This window comes from Aquarana catesbeiana, linkage group LG03 (genome assembly GCF_042186555.1).
Source record: "Aquarana catesbeiana isolate 2022-GZ linkage group LG03, ASM4218655v1, whole genome shotgun sequence".
In the NCBI taxonomy this organism is placed as follows: Eukaryota; Metazoa; Chordata; class Amphibia; order Anura; family Ranidae; genus Aquarana; species Aquarana catesbeiana.
The window spans coordinates 503894020-503908360 of record NC_133326.1 but is presented as its reverse complement, the minus strand read 5'-3'; the positions used below and the strand labels follow the sequence as shown (position 1 = coordinate 503908360).

Below are 14341 nucleotides of genomic sequence, written 5' to 3'. Positions count from 1 at the left end.
GAGGAAGAAAAGGAGAGTGTGCAGCTGATAAAGGTAGTGATTAGAGAGGAAAAGGTGTGTTGGAAAGGTTGCAAGGAATGCATAGGTAGGAGAACACAAGATCAAGACAGTATCCATCTGAGCGAGTTGAAGTGTGTGTCCATTGTTTTAGGTCAAAAGGAGGAGGTTAGGCTCAGAAGTTTAGAAGTAGCAGGGGTGGTAAGATTAATGGGGATGTTGAAGTTGCCGAGAATGATTGTGGGAATTTTCATAAGAGTGAAAGTAGGGTAGCCAGGCAGAGAAGTCATCAAGGTAGCTTGATACTGGTCCAGGGGCCGATAGATCACAGCAATTCTCAAAGAAACTGGAGAGAATAGAGGAATACAGTGAGCTTCAAATGTGGAGAGGGACAGAGAGGGTTGTGAAAAGTGCTTTAAGGGGAGAGGAGGATTCCAAATCCACCTCCCTTTCGTCCACTAGGCCTGGGAGAGTGAGTGCAGAGGAGGCCACCATGGGAGAGGGCAGCAGGAGAGAGGAAAGTCAGATTCTTGAAGCCGGGTCTCAGTAACTGCAAGTAGATTAAACGAGTTTGTGATAAAAAGGTCATGGACAGAGGTGAGTTTGTTACATACAGAGCAGGCATTCCAGAGGGCACAGGAAAGGGGGAGGCTGGTTCTAGGAAGAGGAGGAATAGAAACCAGATTGTGTAGATTGCGGCCGTTGAAAGAGGATAGGGGGTGCCAGGTGTGTTGGTCAAAAGATAAAATGATAGCGGTTCAGGATTTGGGTAAATATCTCCAGATGTTAGGAGAAGCAGAAGGGTGAGAGAGGTAATATGGGAGTATGACTTATATGGGGGGGGGGGGGGGGGGGGGGGAGACACGTCTCGTATGCAAGTTCAAAATTAGCAGGAGTTGATGAGTGCAGTAAAAGGGGTAAAGACAGGGTGATATAGATATAGATATATATATATATATATATATATATATATATATATATATATATATATATATATATATATATATATATATATATATATATATATATATATATATATATATATATATATATATATATATAATATATATATATATATATATATATATATATATATATATAAAAGCTGTGGGGTGGAGAAGAGGTGTGAAGGAGAGAGAGTAGAGGATACAACTGTGAGAAGGAAAAGTTACCTGTAGTGAACAAGAAAAAATAAAATGTTCTAGGGCAGGGGTCTCCAAACTTTCTAAACAGAGGGCCAGTTTACAGTCCTTCAGACTTTAGGGGGGCCAGACTGTGGCCACTGGGAGTGCAAATTGTACTGGCATCAGTGGAAGGAATAGTGTCCCATTGTTGGTGTCAGTGGGAGGAATAGTGTCCCATTGTTGGTGTCAGTGGGAGGAATAGTGCCCCATTGTTAATGTTAGTAACAGGAATTATGCCAATTTGTTGGTGTCAGTGGAAGGAATAGTGTATTACATCAGTGGCAGGAAAAGTGCTCCAAGGGCCAGGTAAAAGCAAGCAAAGGGCCGCATCCAGCCCCCAGGCCGCAGTTTGGAGACCACTGGTCTAAGGGTTTTGCAACAACATTTCCCTTTTCTGCCTACTCACTACATACTCAACTTACCTTGCTTTAGCAGCATTGTAAAGTATAGTTTTTGTCATCTGGTATGTTGATGCATTGTCTTTAGATCAATTCCATTAAGAAGTGGATGAAATAGTGAAAGCTTTTGTTTCCAATATGCATTACAGTATAGTGCTCTTTTTGGGAACTATGGTACAGATTGTTGGAGATCGGTAATTAGTGATGTATATTTAAAGCCTATGAATAGAAGCGAGTTATTACCCTTTAAAGCAGTGGTTCTCAACTCCTGTCCTCAGGACCCATTAACAGGCCAGATTTCAAGTATTACCTTAGGGAGATGCAGACTAGAATACTGCAATCACTTAGCAGCCAAATCATATCACCTGTGATGTATTTCCGTTATCTTGCAAACTTGGCCTGTTAGTGGCCAGTGTTTCTTAACCAGTTGCCGACCGCCTCATGACGATATACGACGGCAGAATGGCACGGGCAGCCAAAGTAACATACAGGTACGTTACTTGCCTCCGCGGGCGGGGGGTCCGATCGGACCCCGCCCCCCTGGTGCCCGAGGCGGTCGGTATTTCTCCCCCCGGCGATCGGAGGTGAGGGGGAGGCCATCCATTCGTGGCCACCCCCTCGCGATCGCTCCCGGCCAATGAAATCATTCCTCTGCCTCTGTAATGTAAACAGAGGCAGAGGAAGTGATGTCATCTCTCCCCGAGCCGGTCTTTTCGTTCCGGTGCCGAGGAGAGAAGACATCAAGTAAGTGCACCAAACACTACACTTTCAGTAGAACACACTAGGCACACTTTTCACCCCCCATCACCCCCCTGTCACAGTGACACCAATAGCAGTTTTTTTTTTTTTTTTTTTTTTGCATTGGTGTCAGTTGTGACAGTTATAAGTTGTAGGGCAGTTAGTATTAGCCCCCTTTAGGTCTAGGGTACCACCCTAACCCCCCCTAATAAAGGTTAACCCCTTGATCACCCCCCCGTCACCAAGCGATCGTTTTTCTGATTGCTGTATTAGTGACACAGGTGACGCTAGTTAGGGAGGTAAGTATATAGGTTCGCCGTCAGCATTTTATAGTGACAGGGACCCCCATATACTACCTAATAAAGGTTTTAACCCCCTGATTGCCCCATAGTTAACCCATTCACCAGCGATCACCATATAACTGCCCTACAAGAACTGCAGGTCCCTCATATGGAGCAGAGCAGTACTAGCGCCGCTATTCCTTCTGGTGAACTGGCAAGCACCAGCGGCCTAGTACACCCTGGTCGTACATCCAGCACTGCAGTAACACTTGGTGACGTGGAGAGTCCCATAAGTGCAGTTCAAGCTGGCGAGGTGGCAAGCACAAGTAGTGTCCCGCTGCCACCAAGAAGACGAACACAGGCCTGTCGTGCCCATAGTGCCCTTCCTGCTGCATTCGGCTATCCGAATTGGGAACCCACCACTTCTGCAGCACCCGTACTTCCCCCATTCACTGGCCAACCCAGCATTCAGGTGTAAACAGTTGATTTTACGCCACTGGATTTTTATTTTCTGTTTTTCACCGAAGATCTCTATAGATCTATTGTGGACCAAAGCAATTTATACGCTGGTCAACACATCGCCACTGTTCCCCAGTCCTCCCTTGCCAGAGATTGGAGACCGATTACGGTCTCCGAATTTAAGATCTTTCTGGGCCTTTCCCTCAACATGGGCATAACTAAAAAGAGTGAGTTGCGGTCATATTGGTCCACTGACCCAATTTACCATTCGCCCTTGTTCTCTGCTTCCATGGCCAGGGCACGATACGAGCAGATTTTGCGGTTCATGCACTTCAACAATTTACTCTGTCGTCCTCGTAGAGATCCTGAATACGATCGGCTCTACAAAATTTGATCCTTCGTAAACCACTTCAACCAACGTTTTGCAGACTTGTTTACTCCCTATCAAGTTGTCTGCTTTGATGAGTCCCTGATTAAGTTTTCTGGCCGCTTGTCATTCAAACAGTACCTTCCCAGCAAGCGTGCCAGATACGGGGTCAAGATGTATACGCTCTGTGACAGGGCAACAGGCTATAAATATAGTTTTATGGTTTACGAGGGCAAAGATCACGTAGTCACGTAGAGCCGACAAACTGCCCTGACTACATAGGAAGCGCTGGCAAGATTGTGTGGGACTTGGTGTCACCCTTATTCGGAAAGGTGTACCACTTGTACTTGGACAATTATTACATGAGGGTGCCACTTTTTAGTCACCTTTTTGATCAACAGATTGGAGCATGTGGCACCATGCGACCTAATCGCCAGGGCTTTCCCCAGCGGCTTGTAGATTACCATCTTAGGCTGGGGGAGAGAGCCTGCTTGCAGTGTAATAATTCGCTCGCTATGAAATGGAGGGACAATAAGAATGTTTTCGTTCTTACCTCCCTTCATGCAGACACGACGGTCCAAATTACTACGGCGACTGGTGTTGTGGAGAAACCCCTCTGTGTCCACGAATATAACCAAAATATGGGAGGGGTGGATTTCAATGACCAGTTGTTGGCGCCGTACCTATTTGCCCGTAGGCCAGACGCTGGTACAAAAAAGTGTCTGTTTATTTATTTCAATTGGCTTTGCTGAACGCTCATGTGCTATACAGAGCTTCAGGACGGACTGGATCCTTCCTTAAATTCCAGGAAGTGATCGTCAGAGCCCTTCTGTTTCCAGACGGAGCTCCACCTCACCTTCCCCAACCAAATGCAGTAAGCCGGCTGCATGAGAGGCATTTTCCTTATGTCCTCCCGAGTACCCCTACCCAACGAGCCCCCCAAAAAAGATGTCGTGTCTGTAGCAAGCGCGGATTTAGGCGTGACACCGTTATTATTGTCCCTCCTGTCGTGACAATCCTGGTCTATGCATTGGTGAATGTTTTGAACGCTACCATTCACTAGTTGAGCGAGTATTAGCGTTGGGTACAGCACTGCACAGACTAGGACACACTTTAACAGGGTCTCCCAAGATGCCATCGCATTTTGAGAGACCCAAACCTGGTACCAGTTACAAAAGTTTAAGTTACTAAAAAAAGTAAACAAAAAAACAAAAATAGTTGTCGTTTTATTGTTCTCTCTCGTTCTCCCTCTCTCCCTCTCTCGTTCTCCCTCTCGTTCCCCCTCTCTCGTTCCCCCTCTCTCGTTCCCCCTCTCTCGTTCCCCCTCTCCTCTTTTTTACTGTATTCTATTCTGCAATGTTTTATTGTTATTATGTTTTATCATGTTTGCTTTTCAGATATGCAATTTTCTTTATACTTTACTGTTTACTGTGTTTCATTGGTAACCATTTTTTTGTTTTCAGGTACGCCATTCAGTTGCAGCGCAGATTTATGCATCTTGACAGCAACAGCGTTTGCTCCCACGACATATAAAGCCGTGACTCTAATATATCCATCATTAGAAGTGGGTGGATGAAGGGAGGTATTCTAATGGTGGGCATACCCACCGATCAATCTCTTTTTTCGTTCAGCCCACAGGCTGCATGAAAAAAAAAAAGTTTACAATATATGCCCAACAAGGATCGGCAACGTACTGGTATGTTGCTGGACTTTGAGTGGTTATACCAGAATGATGCCTGCAGGTTTAGGTATCATCTTGGTATCATTCTTTTCAGCCAGCGGTCGGCTTTCATGTAAAAGCAATCCTAGTGGCTAATTAGCCTCTAGACTGCTTTTACAGTACCCCCCCCCCACCGTCTTCCATGTTTTTCTCTGGCTCTCCTGTCCCAACAGGGAACCTGAGAATGCAGCCGGTGATTCAGCCAGCTGACCATAGAGCTGATCAAAGACGAGAGTGGCTCCAAACATCTCTATGGCCTAAGAAACCGGAAGCTATGAGCATTTCATGACTTAGATTTCGCCGGATGTAAACAGCACCATTGGGAAATTAGGAAAGCATTTTATCACACCGATCTTGGCGTGGTCAGATGCTTTTTTTCAAAAAAAGAGTACCTGTCACTACCTATTGCTATCATAGGGGATATTTACATTCCCAGAGATAATAAAAATGATAAAAAAAAAAAAAAAAAAAATGAAAAGGAACAGTTTAAAAATAAGATAAAAAAGTAAAAAAAGCACCCCTGTCCCCCCCTGCTCTCGCGCAAAAGCGAACGTAATCGTTGGTTTGGCGTAAAATGTAAACAGCAATTGCACCATGCATGTGAGGTATCACCACGAAGGTCAGATCGAGAGCAGTAATTTTAGCAGGAGACCTCCTCTGTAAATCTAAAGTGGTAACCTGTAGAGGCTTTTAAAGGCTTTTAAAAATGTATTTAGTTTGTCGCCACTGCACGTTTGTGCGCAAATTTAAAGCATGTCATGTTTGGTATCCACTCGGCCTAAGATCATCATTTTTATTTCATCAAACATTTGGGCAATATAGTGTGTTTTAGTGCATTAAAATTTAAAAAAGTGTGTTTTTTCCCAAAAAAATGCGTTTGAAAAATCGCTGCGCAAATACTGTGTGAAAAAAAAAAACATTAAACAAAACACCCACCATTTTAATCTGTAGGGCATTTGCTTTAAAAAAATATATATATAATGTTTGGGGGTTCAAAGTAATTTTCTTGCAAAAAAAAAAAAATATTTTTTCATGTAATTAAAAAGTGTCAGAAAGGGCTGTGTCTTCAAGTGGTTCGAAGAGTGGGTGATGTGTGACATAAGCTTCTAAATGTTGTGCATAAAATGCCAGGACAGTTCAAAACCCCCCCAAATGACCCCATTTTGGAAAGTAGACACCCCAAGCTATTTGCTGAGAGGCATGTCGAGTCCATGGAATATTTTATGTTGTGACACAAGTTGCGAGAAAGAGACAAATTTTTTTTTTTTTTTTTAACAAAGTTGTCACTAAATGATATATTGCTCAAACATGCCATGGGAATATGTGAAATTACACCACAAAATACATTCTGTTGCTTCTCCTGAGTACGGGGATACCACATGTGGGAGACTTTTTGGGAGCCTAGCCGCGTACGGGACCCCGAAAACCAAGCACCGCCTTCAGGCTTTCTAAGGGCGTAAATTTTTGATTTCACTCTTCACTGCCTATCACAGTTTCGGAGGCCATGGAATGCCCAGGTGGCACAAACCCCCCCCAAATGACCCTATTTTGGAAAGTAGACACCCCAAGCTATTTGCTGAGAGGTATAGTGAGTATTTTGCAGACCTCACTTTTTGTCACAAAGTTTTGAAAATTGAAAAAAGAAAAAAACTTTTTTTTTCTTGTCTTTCTTCATTTTCAAAAACAAATGAGAGCTGCAAAATACTCACCATGCCTCTGCGCAAATAGCTTGGGGTGTCTACTTTACAAAATGGGGTCATTTGGGGGGGGGGGGGGTTGTGCTATCTTGGCATTTTATGGCCTTCGAAACTGTGATAGGTAGTGAGGAGTGAAATCAAAAATTTACGCCCTTAGAAATTCTGAAGGCGGCGATTGGTTTTCGGGGCCCCGTATGCAGCTAGGCTCCCAAAAAGTTCCACATATGTGGTATCCCCATACTCAGGAGAAGCAGCAGAATGTATTTTAGGGTGTAATTCCACATATGCCCATGGCATGTTTGAGCAATATATCATTTAGTGACAACTTTGTGCAAAAAAAAAAAAATAAATAAATAAATAAATAAATAAATAAATAAATAAAAAAGTGTCACTTTCCCGCAACTTGTGTCAAAATATAAAATATTCCATGGACTCAACATGCCTCTCAGCAAATAGCTTGGGGTGTCTACTTTCCAAAATGGGGTCATTTGGGGGGGGGGGGGGGGGGGGTTGTGCCATCTTGCATCTTGGCATTTTATGGCCTTCAAAACTGTGATAGGTAGTGAGGAGTGAAATCAAAAATTTACGCCCTTAGAAATCCTGACGGCGGTGCTTGGTTTTCGGGGGCCCCGTACGCGGCTAGGCTCCCAAAAAGTCCCACACATGTGGTATCCCCATACTCAGGAGAAGCAGCTAAATGTATTTTGGGGTGCAATTTCACATATGCCCATGGCCTGTGTGAGCAATATATCATTTAGTAACAACTTTTTGTAAATTTTTTTTTTTTGTCATTATTCAATCACTTGGGACAAAAAAAATTAATATTCAATGGGCTCAACATGCCTCTCAGCAATTTCCTTGGGGTGTCTACTTTCCAAAATGGGGTAATTTGGGGGGGGGGGGGGGGTTTGTACTGCCCTGCCATTTCAGCACCTCAAGAAATGACATAGGCAGTCATAAACTAAAAGCTGTGTAAATTTCAGAAAATGTACCCTAGTTTGTAGACACTATAACTTTTGCGCAAACCAATAAATATACGCTTATTGACATTTTTTTTTACCAAAGACATGTGGCCGAATACATTTTGGCCTAAATGTATGACTAAAATTGAGTTTATTGGATTTTTTTTATAACAAAAAGTAGAAAATATCATTCTTTTTTTCAAAATTTTCAGTCTTTTTCCGTTTATAGCGCAAAAAATAAAAACCCCAGAGGTGATCAAATACCATAAAAAGAAAGCTCTATTTGTGGGAAGAAAAGGATGCAAATTTCATTTGGGTACAGCATTGCATGACCGCGCAATTAGCAGTTAAAGTGACGCAGTGCCAAAATGTAAAAAGTGCTCTGGTCAGGAAGGGGGTAAATCCTTCTGGGGCTGAAGTGGTTAATTTCCGCACCTTATGTACATGTCAATATAGTGTTATATTCTTCTTTTATTGTAAATTCAATAAACATATTGAACAAGAAAAAAAAAAAAAACCTACCAGTATCTCACAAAAAAGTGAGTACACCCCTTACATTTTTGTAAATATTTTATCATATCTTTTCACATGACAACACTGAAGAAATTACACTTTGCTACAATGTAAAGTAGTGAGTGTACAGCTTGTATAACAGTGTAAATTTGCTGTCCCCTCAAAATATCTCAACACACAGCCATTAATGTCTAAATCTCTGGCAACAAAAGTGATTACACCCCTAAGTGAAAATGTCCAAATTGGGCCCAATTAGCCATTTTCCCTCCCCGATGTCATGTCACTGGTTAGTGTTACAAGGTCTCAGGTGTGAATGGGGAGCAGGCGTGTTAAATTTGGTGTTAATCGCTCTCACTCTCTCATACTGGTCACTGGAAGTTCAACATGGCACCTCAAGGCAAACAACTCTGAGGATCTAAAAAAAAGAATTGTTGCTCTACATAAAGATGGCCTAGGCTATAAGAAGATTCCCAAGACCCTGAAACTGAGCTTTAGCATGGTGGACAAGACCATACAGTGGTTTAAGAGGACAGGTTCCACTCAGAACAGGCCTCACAATAGTCAACCAAAGAGGTTGAGTGCACCTGCTCAGCGTCATATCCAGAGGTTGTCTTTGGGAAATAGATGTATGAGTGCTGCCAGCATTGCTGCAGGGATTGAAGAGGTGGGAGTCAGCCTGTCAGTGCTCAGACCATACGCCACACACTGCATCAAATTGGTCTGCATTGCTGTCGTCCCAGAAGAAAGCCTCTTCTAAAGCCCACAAACAGTTTGCTGAAGACAAGCAGACTAAGGACATGGATTAGTGGACCCATGTCCTGTGGTCTGATGAGACCAAGATAAACTTATTTGGTTCAGATGGTGTCAAGCGTGTGTGGCGGCAACCAGGTGAGGAGTACAAAGACAAGTGTGTCTTGCCTACAGTCAAGCATGTTGGTGGGAGTGTCATGGTCTGGGGCTGCATGAGTGCTGCCGGCACTGGGAAGCTACAGTTCATTGAGGGAACCATGAATGTCAACATGTACTGTGACATACTGAAGCAGAGCATGATCCCCTCCCTTCAGAGACTGGGCCGCAGGGCAGTATTCCAACATAATAACGACCCCAAACACACCTCCAAGATGACCACTGCCTTGCTAAAGAAGCTGAGGGTAAAGGAGATGGACTGGCCAAACATGTCTCCAGACCTAAACCCTATTGAGCATCTGTGGGGCATCCTCAAATAGAAGGTGGAGGAGTGCAAGGTCTCCAACATCCACCAGCTCCGTGATGTCGTCATGGAGGAGTGGAAGAGGACTACAGTGGCAACCTGTGAAGCTCTGGTGAACTCCATGCCCAAGAGGGTCAAGGCAGTGCTGGAAAATAATGGTGGCCACACAAAATATTGACACTTTGAGCCCAATTTGGACATTTTCACTTAGGGGTGTACTCACTTTTATTGCCAGCAGTTTAGACATTAATGGCTGTGTGCTGAATTATTTTGAGGGGACAGCAAATTTACACTGTTATACAAGCTGTACACTCACTACTTTACATTGTAGCAAAGTGTCATTTCTTCAGTGTTGTCACATGAAAAGATATAATAAAATATTTACAAAAATGTGAGGGGTGTACTCACTTTTGTGAGATACTGTATATACTCACCTAGATGGTTGCAGCATTGATCTGAGCTGCAACTGTCCCTCACCCGGCTCTACACCAAAACCTGACAGATGGAAAACCGTCCTGCGCTCTGCCCCTCCAGAGCTCACAGGAGCGTGGAGGGAGTGGGAGAGGCTGACTCAGGCTCTTAGTGGTGCACTGAGAGGCTGAGCCAGCTGCCGATCAGGAATCTGGTCAGAACCCATCATTATTAACGGGATCCCTGCAGAGCCTGGACTGGCTCTGACACATCACCCAACAGAGGGCTTTAGCATTAAGATAATGCATTAAGATAAAAAACCTTCTACCTTTAGAACTACTTTAAGACTGACCATCGTCAGGAAAAGATCCCAAGAGTTAGAGGACCTGTCACATCACAAACCTGATACCTGAAAGAGGAAAGCACTCTGAAAAAAGTATAAAATGCAGTCTGGGGAGAAAGGAGGCTCATTAGAGGGGTGAGAGGAGGAGCCCCGAGTTGGTCTTGAAGCAGAACTAAACTCACCCAAACTATTTCTTATTTTGCTCCACCCTCTCAATCTTACAAATAAAGCTATTCTAATTTTTACCATTTGCTTTTTGTGCTGTAAGGCAGCACTTCCTGATGTCTGGCCTAGGGCGGGCCCGTTGCCTCTTGGACTGCTACATCACAGCTATGCTTTGAGGCTGTGGGTAATATTATTATTATTATTATTATTATTATTATACAGGATTTATATAGCGCCAACAGTTTGCGCAGCGCTTTACAACATGGGGCAGACAGTACACTTACAATACAAATCAATACAGGAGGGATCAGAGGGCCCTGCTCGTTAGAGCTTACAATCTAGATGCCGCAACTTTGCGGCACATGTGCAGCAGATTTCCCCATATATGTGTAAATGCTGCTGAGCACTATACTGCTCATACACCAGAAGCCTATAGCATTTGTGTAAGTGTGCAAATCCGCCGCGCGCGCAAAGATGCTGTTCAGGTCTCTTCCAGCTCCCCAAAGCCTGCACTGGCTTATTTAAACATGGTGGCATAGAAGAGTGCTAGGGGGAGGTAATTGAGGAGCATTTTAGTTCTGCTTTATTGTTCCAATACCAAAATCATTACATTTAACACAGCAGCTATTGCAAAATAATAATAGAATAGCAGCCACTTACCACTCCAATGCCCTCAAAGGCAAAGATAGCAGTTCCAAAGAAGAGGGGGTAGGTTTTCCAGCTGGCAGCATAGGAAAGATGAGTGGGATCTGGAATATCCTAGAATCAGGGAAGACTGAGCTAAATAATGTTCTTTATGGACCCATAAAAAAGGAAATTCTTAGTTTGGGGCTAAATGTAAAGAAAAAAAAAAAAAAAAAAAAAAAAAACACGACTTAGGGCCCCTTTCACACTGATGCGCTTTTGATGCACTGACCCACAATTGAAGATGCCTTTTTGGCGTGCTTTCGAAAAACTGCTCCAAAGATGTGGTATGCAGGACTTTTAAAAGCGCCGTGCACCTGTAGTGTGAAGCATTACATAAGATTTAATGGGGGACAGTTTTATTGCACTATTTTTGCACTGGAAAAGCGCAGCAGAAGCGCACCAGTGTGAAAGAGGCCTTCCTTACTTTCAATGCCTTGGAAACAAAAACAAAATGAAATGGCTTTAAACCAATCCAGCACAAAAACTTTTTTTTTTCTTTCAGGGTTTTGGAGCAGAGAGGGATACAGATCTGGATGATTAAATGTTCACATTCACGGAGGTGGAACGTATGACCTCATTGCAAATTAGGTTAATTAAAATATGTTTAATTAAAACATCTGAAAGTGTCTTAATTGAAGCATGAAAAAGGTTGCTGAAACATAAAAATAAGAGACTACTTACTCAAGTGGCCAACTCAATAAAAGCAGGAAGGAAAGAAAGCAGATGAGCTGCCAGAAAATCTTTTTTTTTTTGAGGTTACAACAAAGTAGGAAACTGATTGGACAAAACCTAAATTTTTCCCATTTTATTCATGTTTTTAAATGTATTTCCAATAGCCACTCACCCTTCCAATATATTGGTAGATCATGACGACACTCCCCAACATGGCCACGTTTGCAAGCAGAGAAAAGAAAGACAAATAGCGCAGGTTCCTCATGAAGACTAAAAGTATAAGGAACGGCAGGAAGGACAAGATGTAAAGTCTGGAGTCCATACTCTCCTTCAACACCACTGTCACGTTTGAACTGCAGTCATTTGAAGTGGCATTAGCAGCTTCTACCACCTAAAAGAGAAAGAAGATGACTATATAAAAAAGGCACAATTCACAAAGCTTTGACACAAGCCTAAGACACTATTTTTAGCCATGTTTTTAAAAATTAACAATTTTTACTATGGGGTGTAAGTTTGTGAATTGGACCTATTGGTACATCTTACCACAGCTTTCAGTTACTTTAAAACTCTGCGTGTATAAATTCCTGATATGCTACAATACAAAAATTGATCTTATTAAAATGGAGTCATTGATCTCAGGCCCATTGGGTTCTGAGGGAATTTTCTATCTTTTTTTTTTTTTGGTCCACTTAAGCAGCCTACTTTGGACTGATAAGTTGAACTCTTCTCCAGTGTCTTATTTTGGTATTTCAGTGCCTTGAAAAAGTATTCATACCCCTTGAAATTTTCCACATTTTGTCATGTTACAACCAAAAACGTAAATGTATTTTATTGGGATTTTATGTGATAGACCAACACAAAGTGGCACATAATTGTGAAGTGAAAGGAAAATGATAAATGGTTTTCAATTTTTTTTACAAATAAATATCTTGCAGAACTACAAATACAGCTGCAAGTCTTTCTGGGGATGTCTCTACCAGCTTTGCACATCTAGAGTGAAATTTTTGCCCATTCTTCTTTCAAAACAGCCCAAGCTCTGTCAGATTGGATGGAGAGCGTCTGTACAGCAATTTTCAAGTCTTGCCACAGATCCTCAGTTGGATTTAGGTCTGGACCTTGATTGGGCCATTCTAAAACACATGAATATGCTTTGCTCTAAACCATTCCATTGTACCTCTGGTTGTATGTTTAGGGTCGTTGTCCTGCTGGAAGGTGAACCTCCACCCCAGTCTCAAGTCTTTTGCAGGCTCATCTATCTTCCCATCAACTCTGACCTGCTTAAATGCCCCCGTTGAAGAAAAGCATCCCCACAACACGATGCTGCCACCACCATGTTTCACGGTGGGGATGGTGTGTTCAGGGTGATGTGCAGTGTTAGTTTTCCGCCACACATAGCTTTTTGCTTTTAGGCCAAAAAGTTCAATTTTGGTCTCATCTGACCATGTGTTATATTTTGCAGTTTACCAGTCCTTAGATGTGACGTCTGCATTTGTTTTTCATTTTTCAGGCTAAGAGCATTTTCAGCAAGGACAGAAAATACTTGTTCATCTTATTAGAAATGTCCTTGTCATTTTCAAAGACACGAAATAATAACTCTATTCTCCCCAAAAAATGTATGCACACCCACTACTTAATGGCCATGTAAACTATTTTTCATTAAATAGTTTTACTGTGTTTTTCTGTAATATCCTCTGCAAGCAACCAAACCTCTCCCTTTCCCCCCTCACTTTCATTCATTTAGAATGAGTAGTGTACGTTAGTTGCGGCATGTAAACTGCAAATCTTACACACCATTGCAGGAGTGAGCAAGAGAGGGTGGCTATACTCCTACATACAGTGGGACCATGGAGAATAAACGTAGTCCCCCCTAGTAGGAAGTCGGATCACAGCAGTAAAAAAAAAAAAAAAAAGGGAAGAAGAATTTGGAGACCTGGAGGAGGCTGAGAGCTATAGAAGGCAAGTTAAAGCAGGACTATAGTCTCCATACTTACCTATCCAATGGTCCTTCGCCAGCATCTTCTTCCGAGTGCCGGTCTTTGAACTTCTTCATTGGCCGGCGGGGATGACATCACTCCTGTGCATGCGCAGGAGGCTGTCATCCCAGCACTCTGAGACGGGCCCGGCACTGTAAGCCAAGCTTCGCATGTGAGCAGGCAGGTACAGCCATTTTACTGCAGAAGAGACAGTGCATGTCTCTTCTGCAATAAAAGCCTGCCTGCCCAGAGTTTTTTTTTTTTACAGGGGGACTTTAGTTCTGCTTTAAGAATACATATTTGAATAAACTGTTTTTAAATCAAAGTTTAATTTCACTTTAACCATAGAGGGTGTGGAGGGGGGGAAAAAAAAATAAGCTTTTTTTTTTTTTTTAAAACAGACATTTCAAATCTTAAAGTCAAAAAAAGCATTCTTCTACTTTTAATAACTTTTCTACTTTAATCTACTTTTTATAAATTGTATATAATATAAGAACTTGCCATATCATATATCTGGAAAACTACAAAAAAAGGGATGTGAGGAGGGGAAATTAAAAAAACAAA

At 42.4% G+C, this 14341-nt stretch overlaps 1 protein-coding gene across 4 annotated transcripts in view; it reads right to left on the bottom strand.

Annotated features, from left to right (window-relative positions):
• LOC141132560 (proton-coupled amino acid transporter 1-like) overlaps nt 1-14341 on the bottom strand; it is a 139976-nt gene that overhangs the window by 73770 nt on the left and 51865 nt on the right. For all 4 annotated transcript variants that reach the window (XM_073621121.1, XM_073621120.1, XM_073621119.1 and 1 more), the window contains 2 exons: nt 11977-12195; nt 11106-11204 (listed from right to left, as the gene is read on the bottom strand). In XM_073621121.1, coding sequence (XP_073477222.1) covers nt 11106-11204; nt 11977-12195 — 318 coding nt within the window. The remainder of the gene's footprint in view (nt 1-11105; nt 11205-11976; nt 12196-14341) is intronic.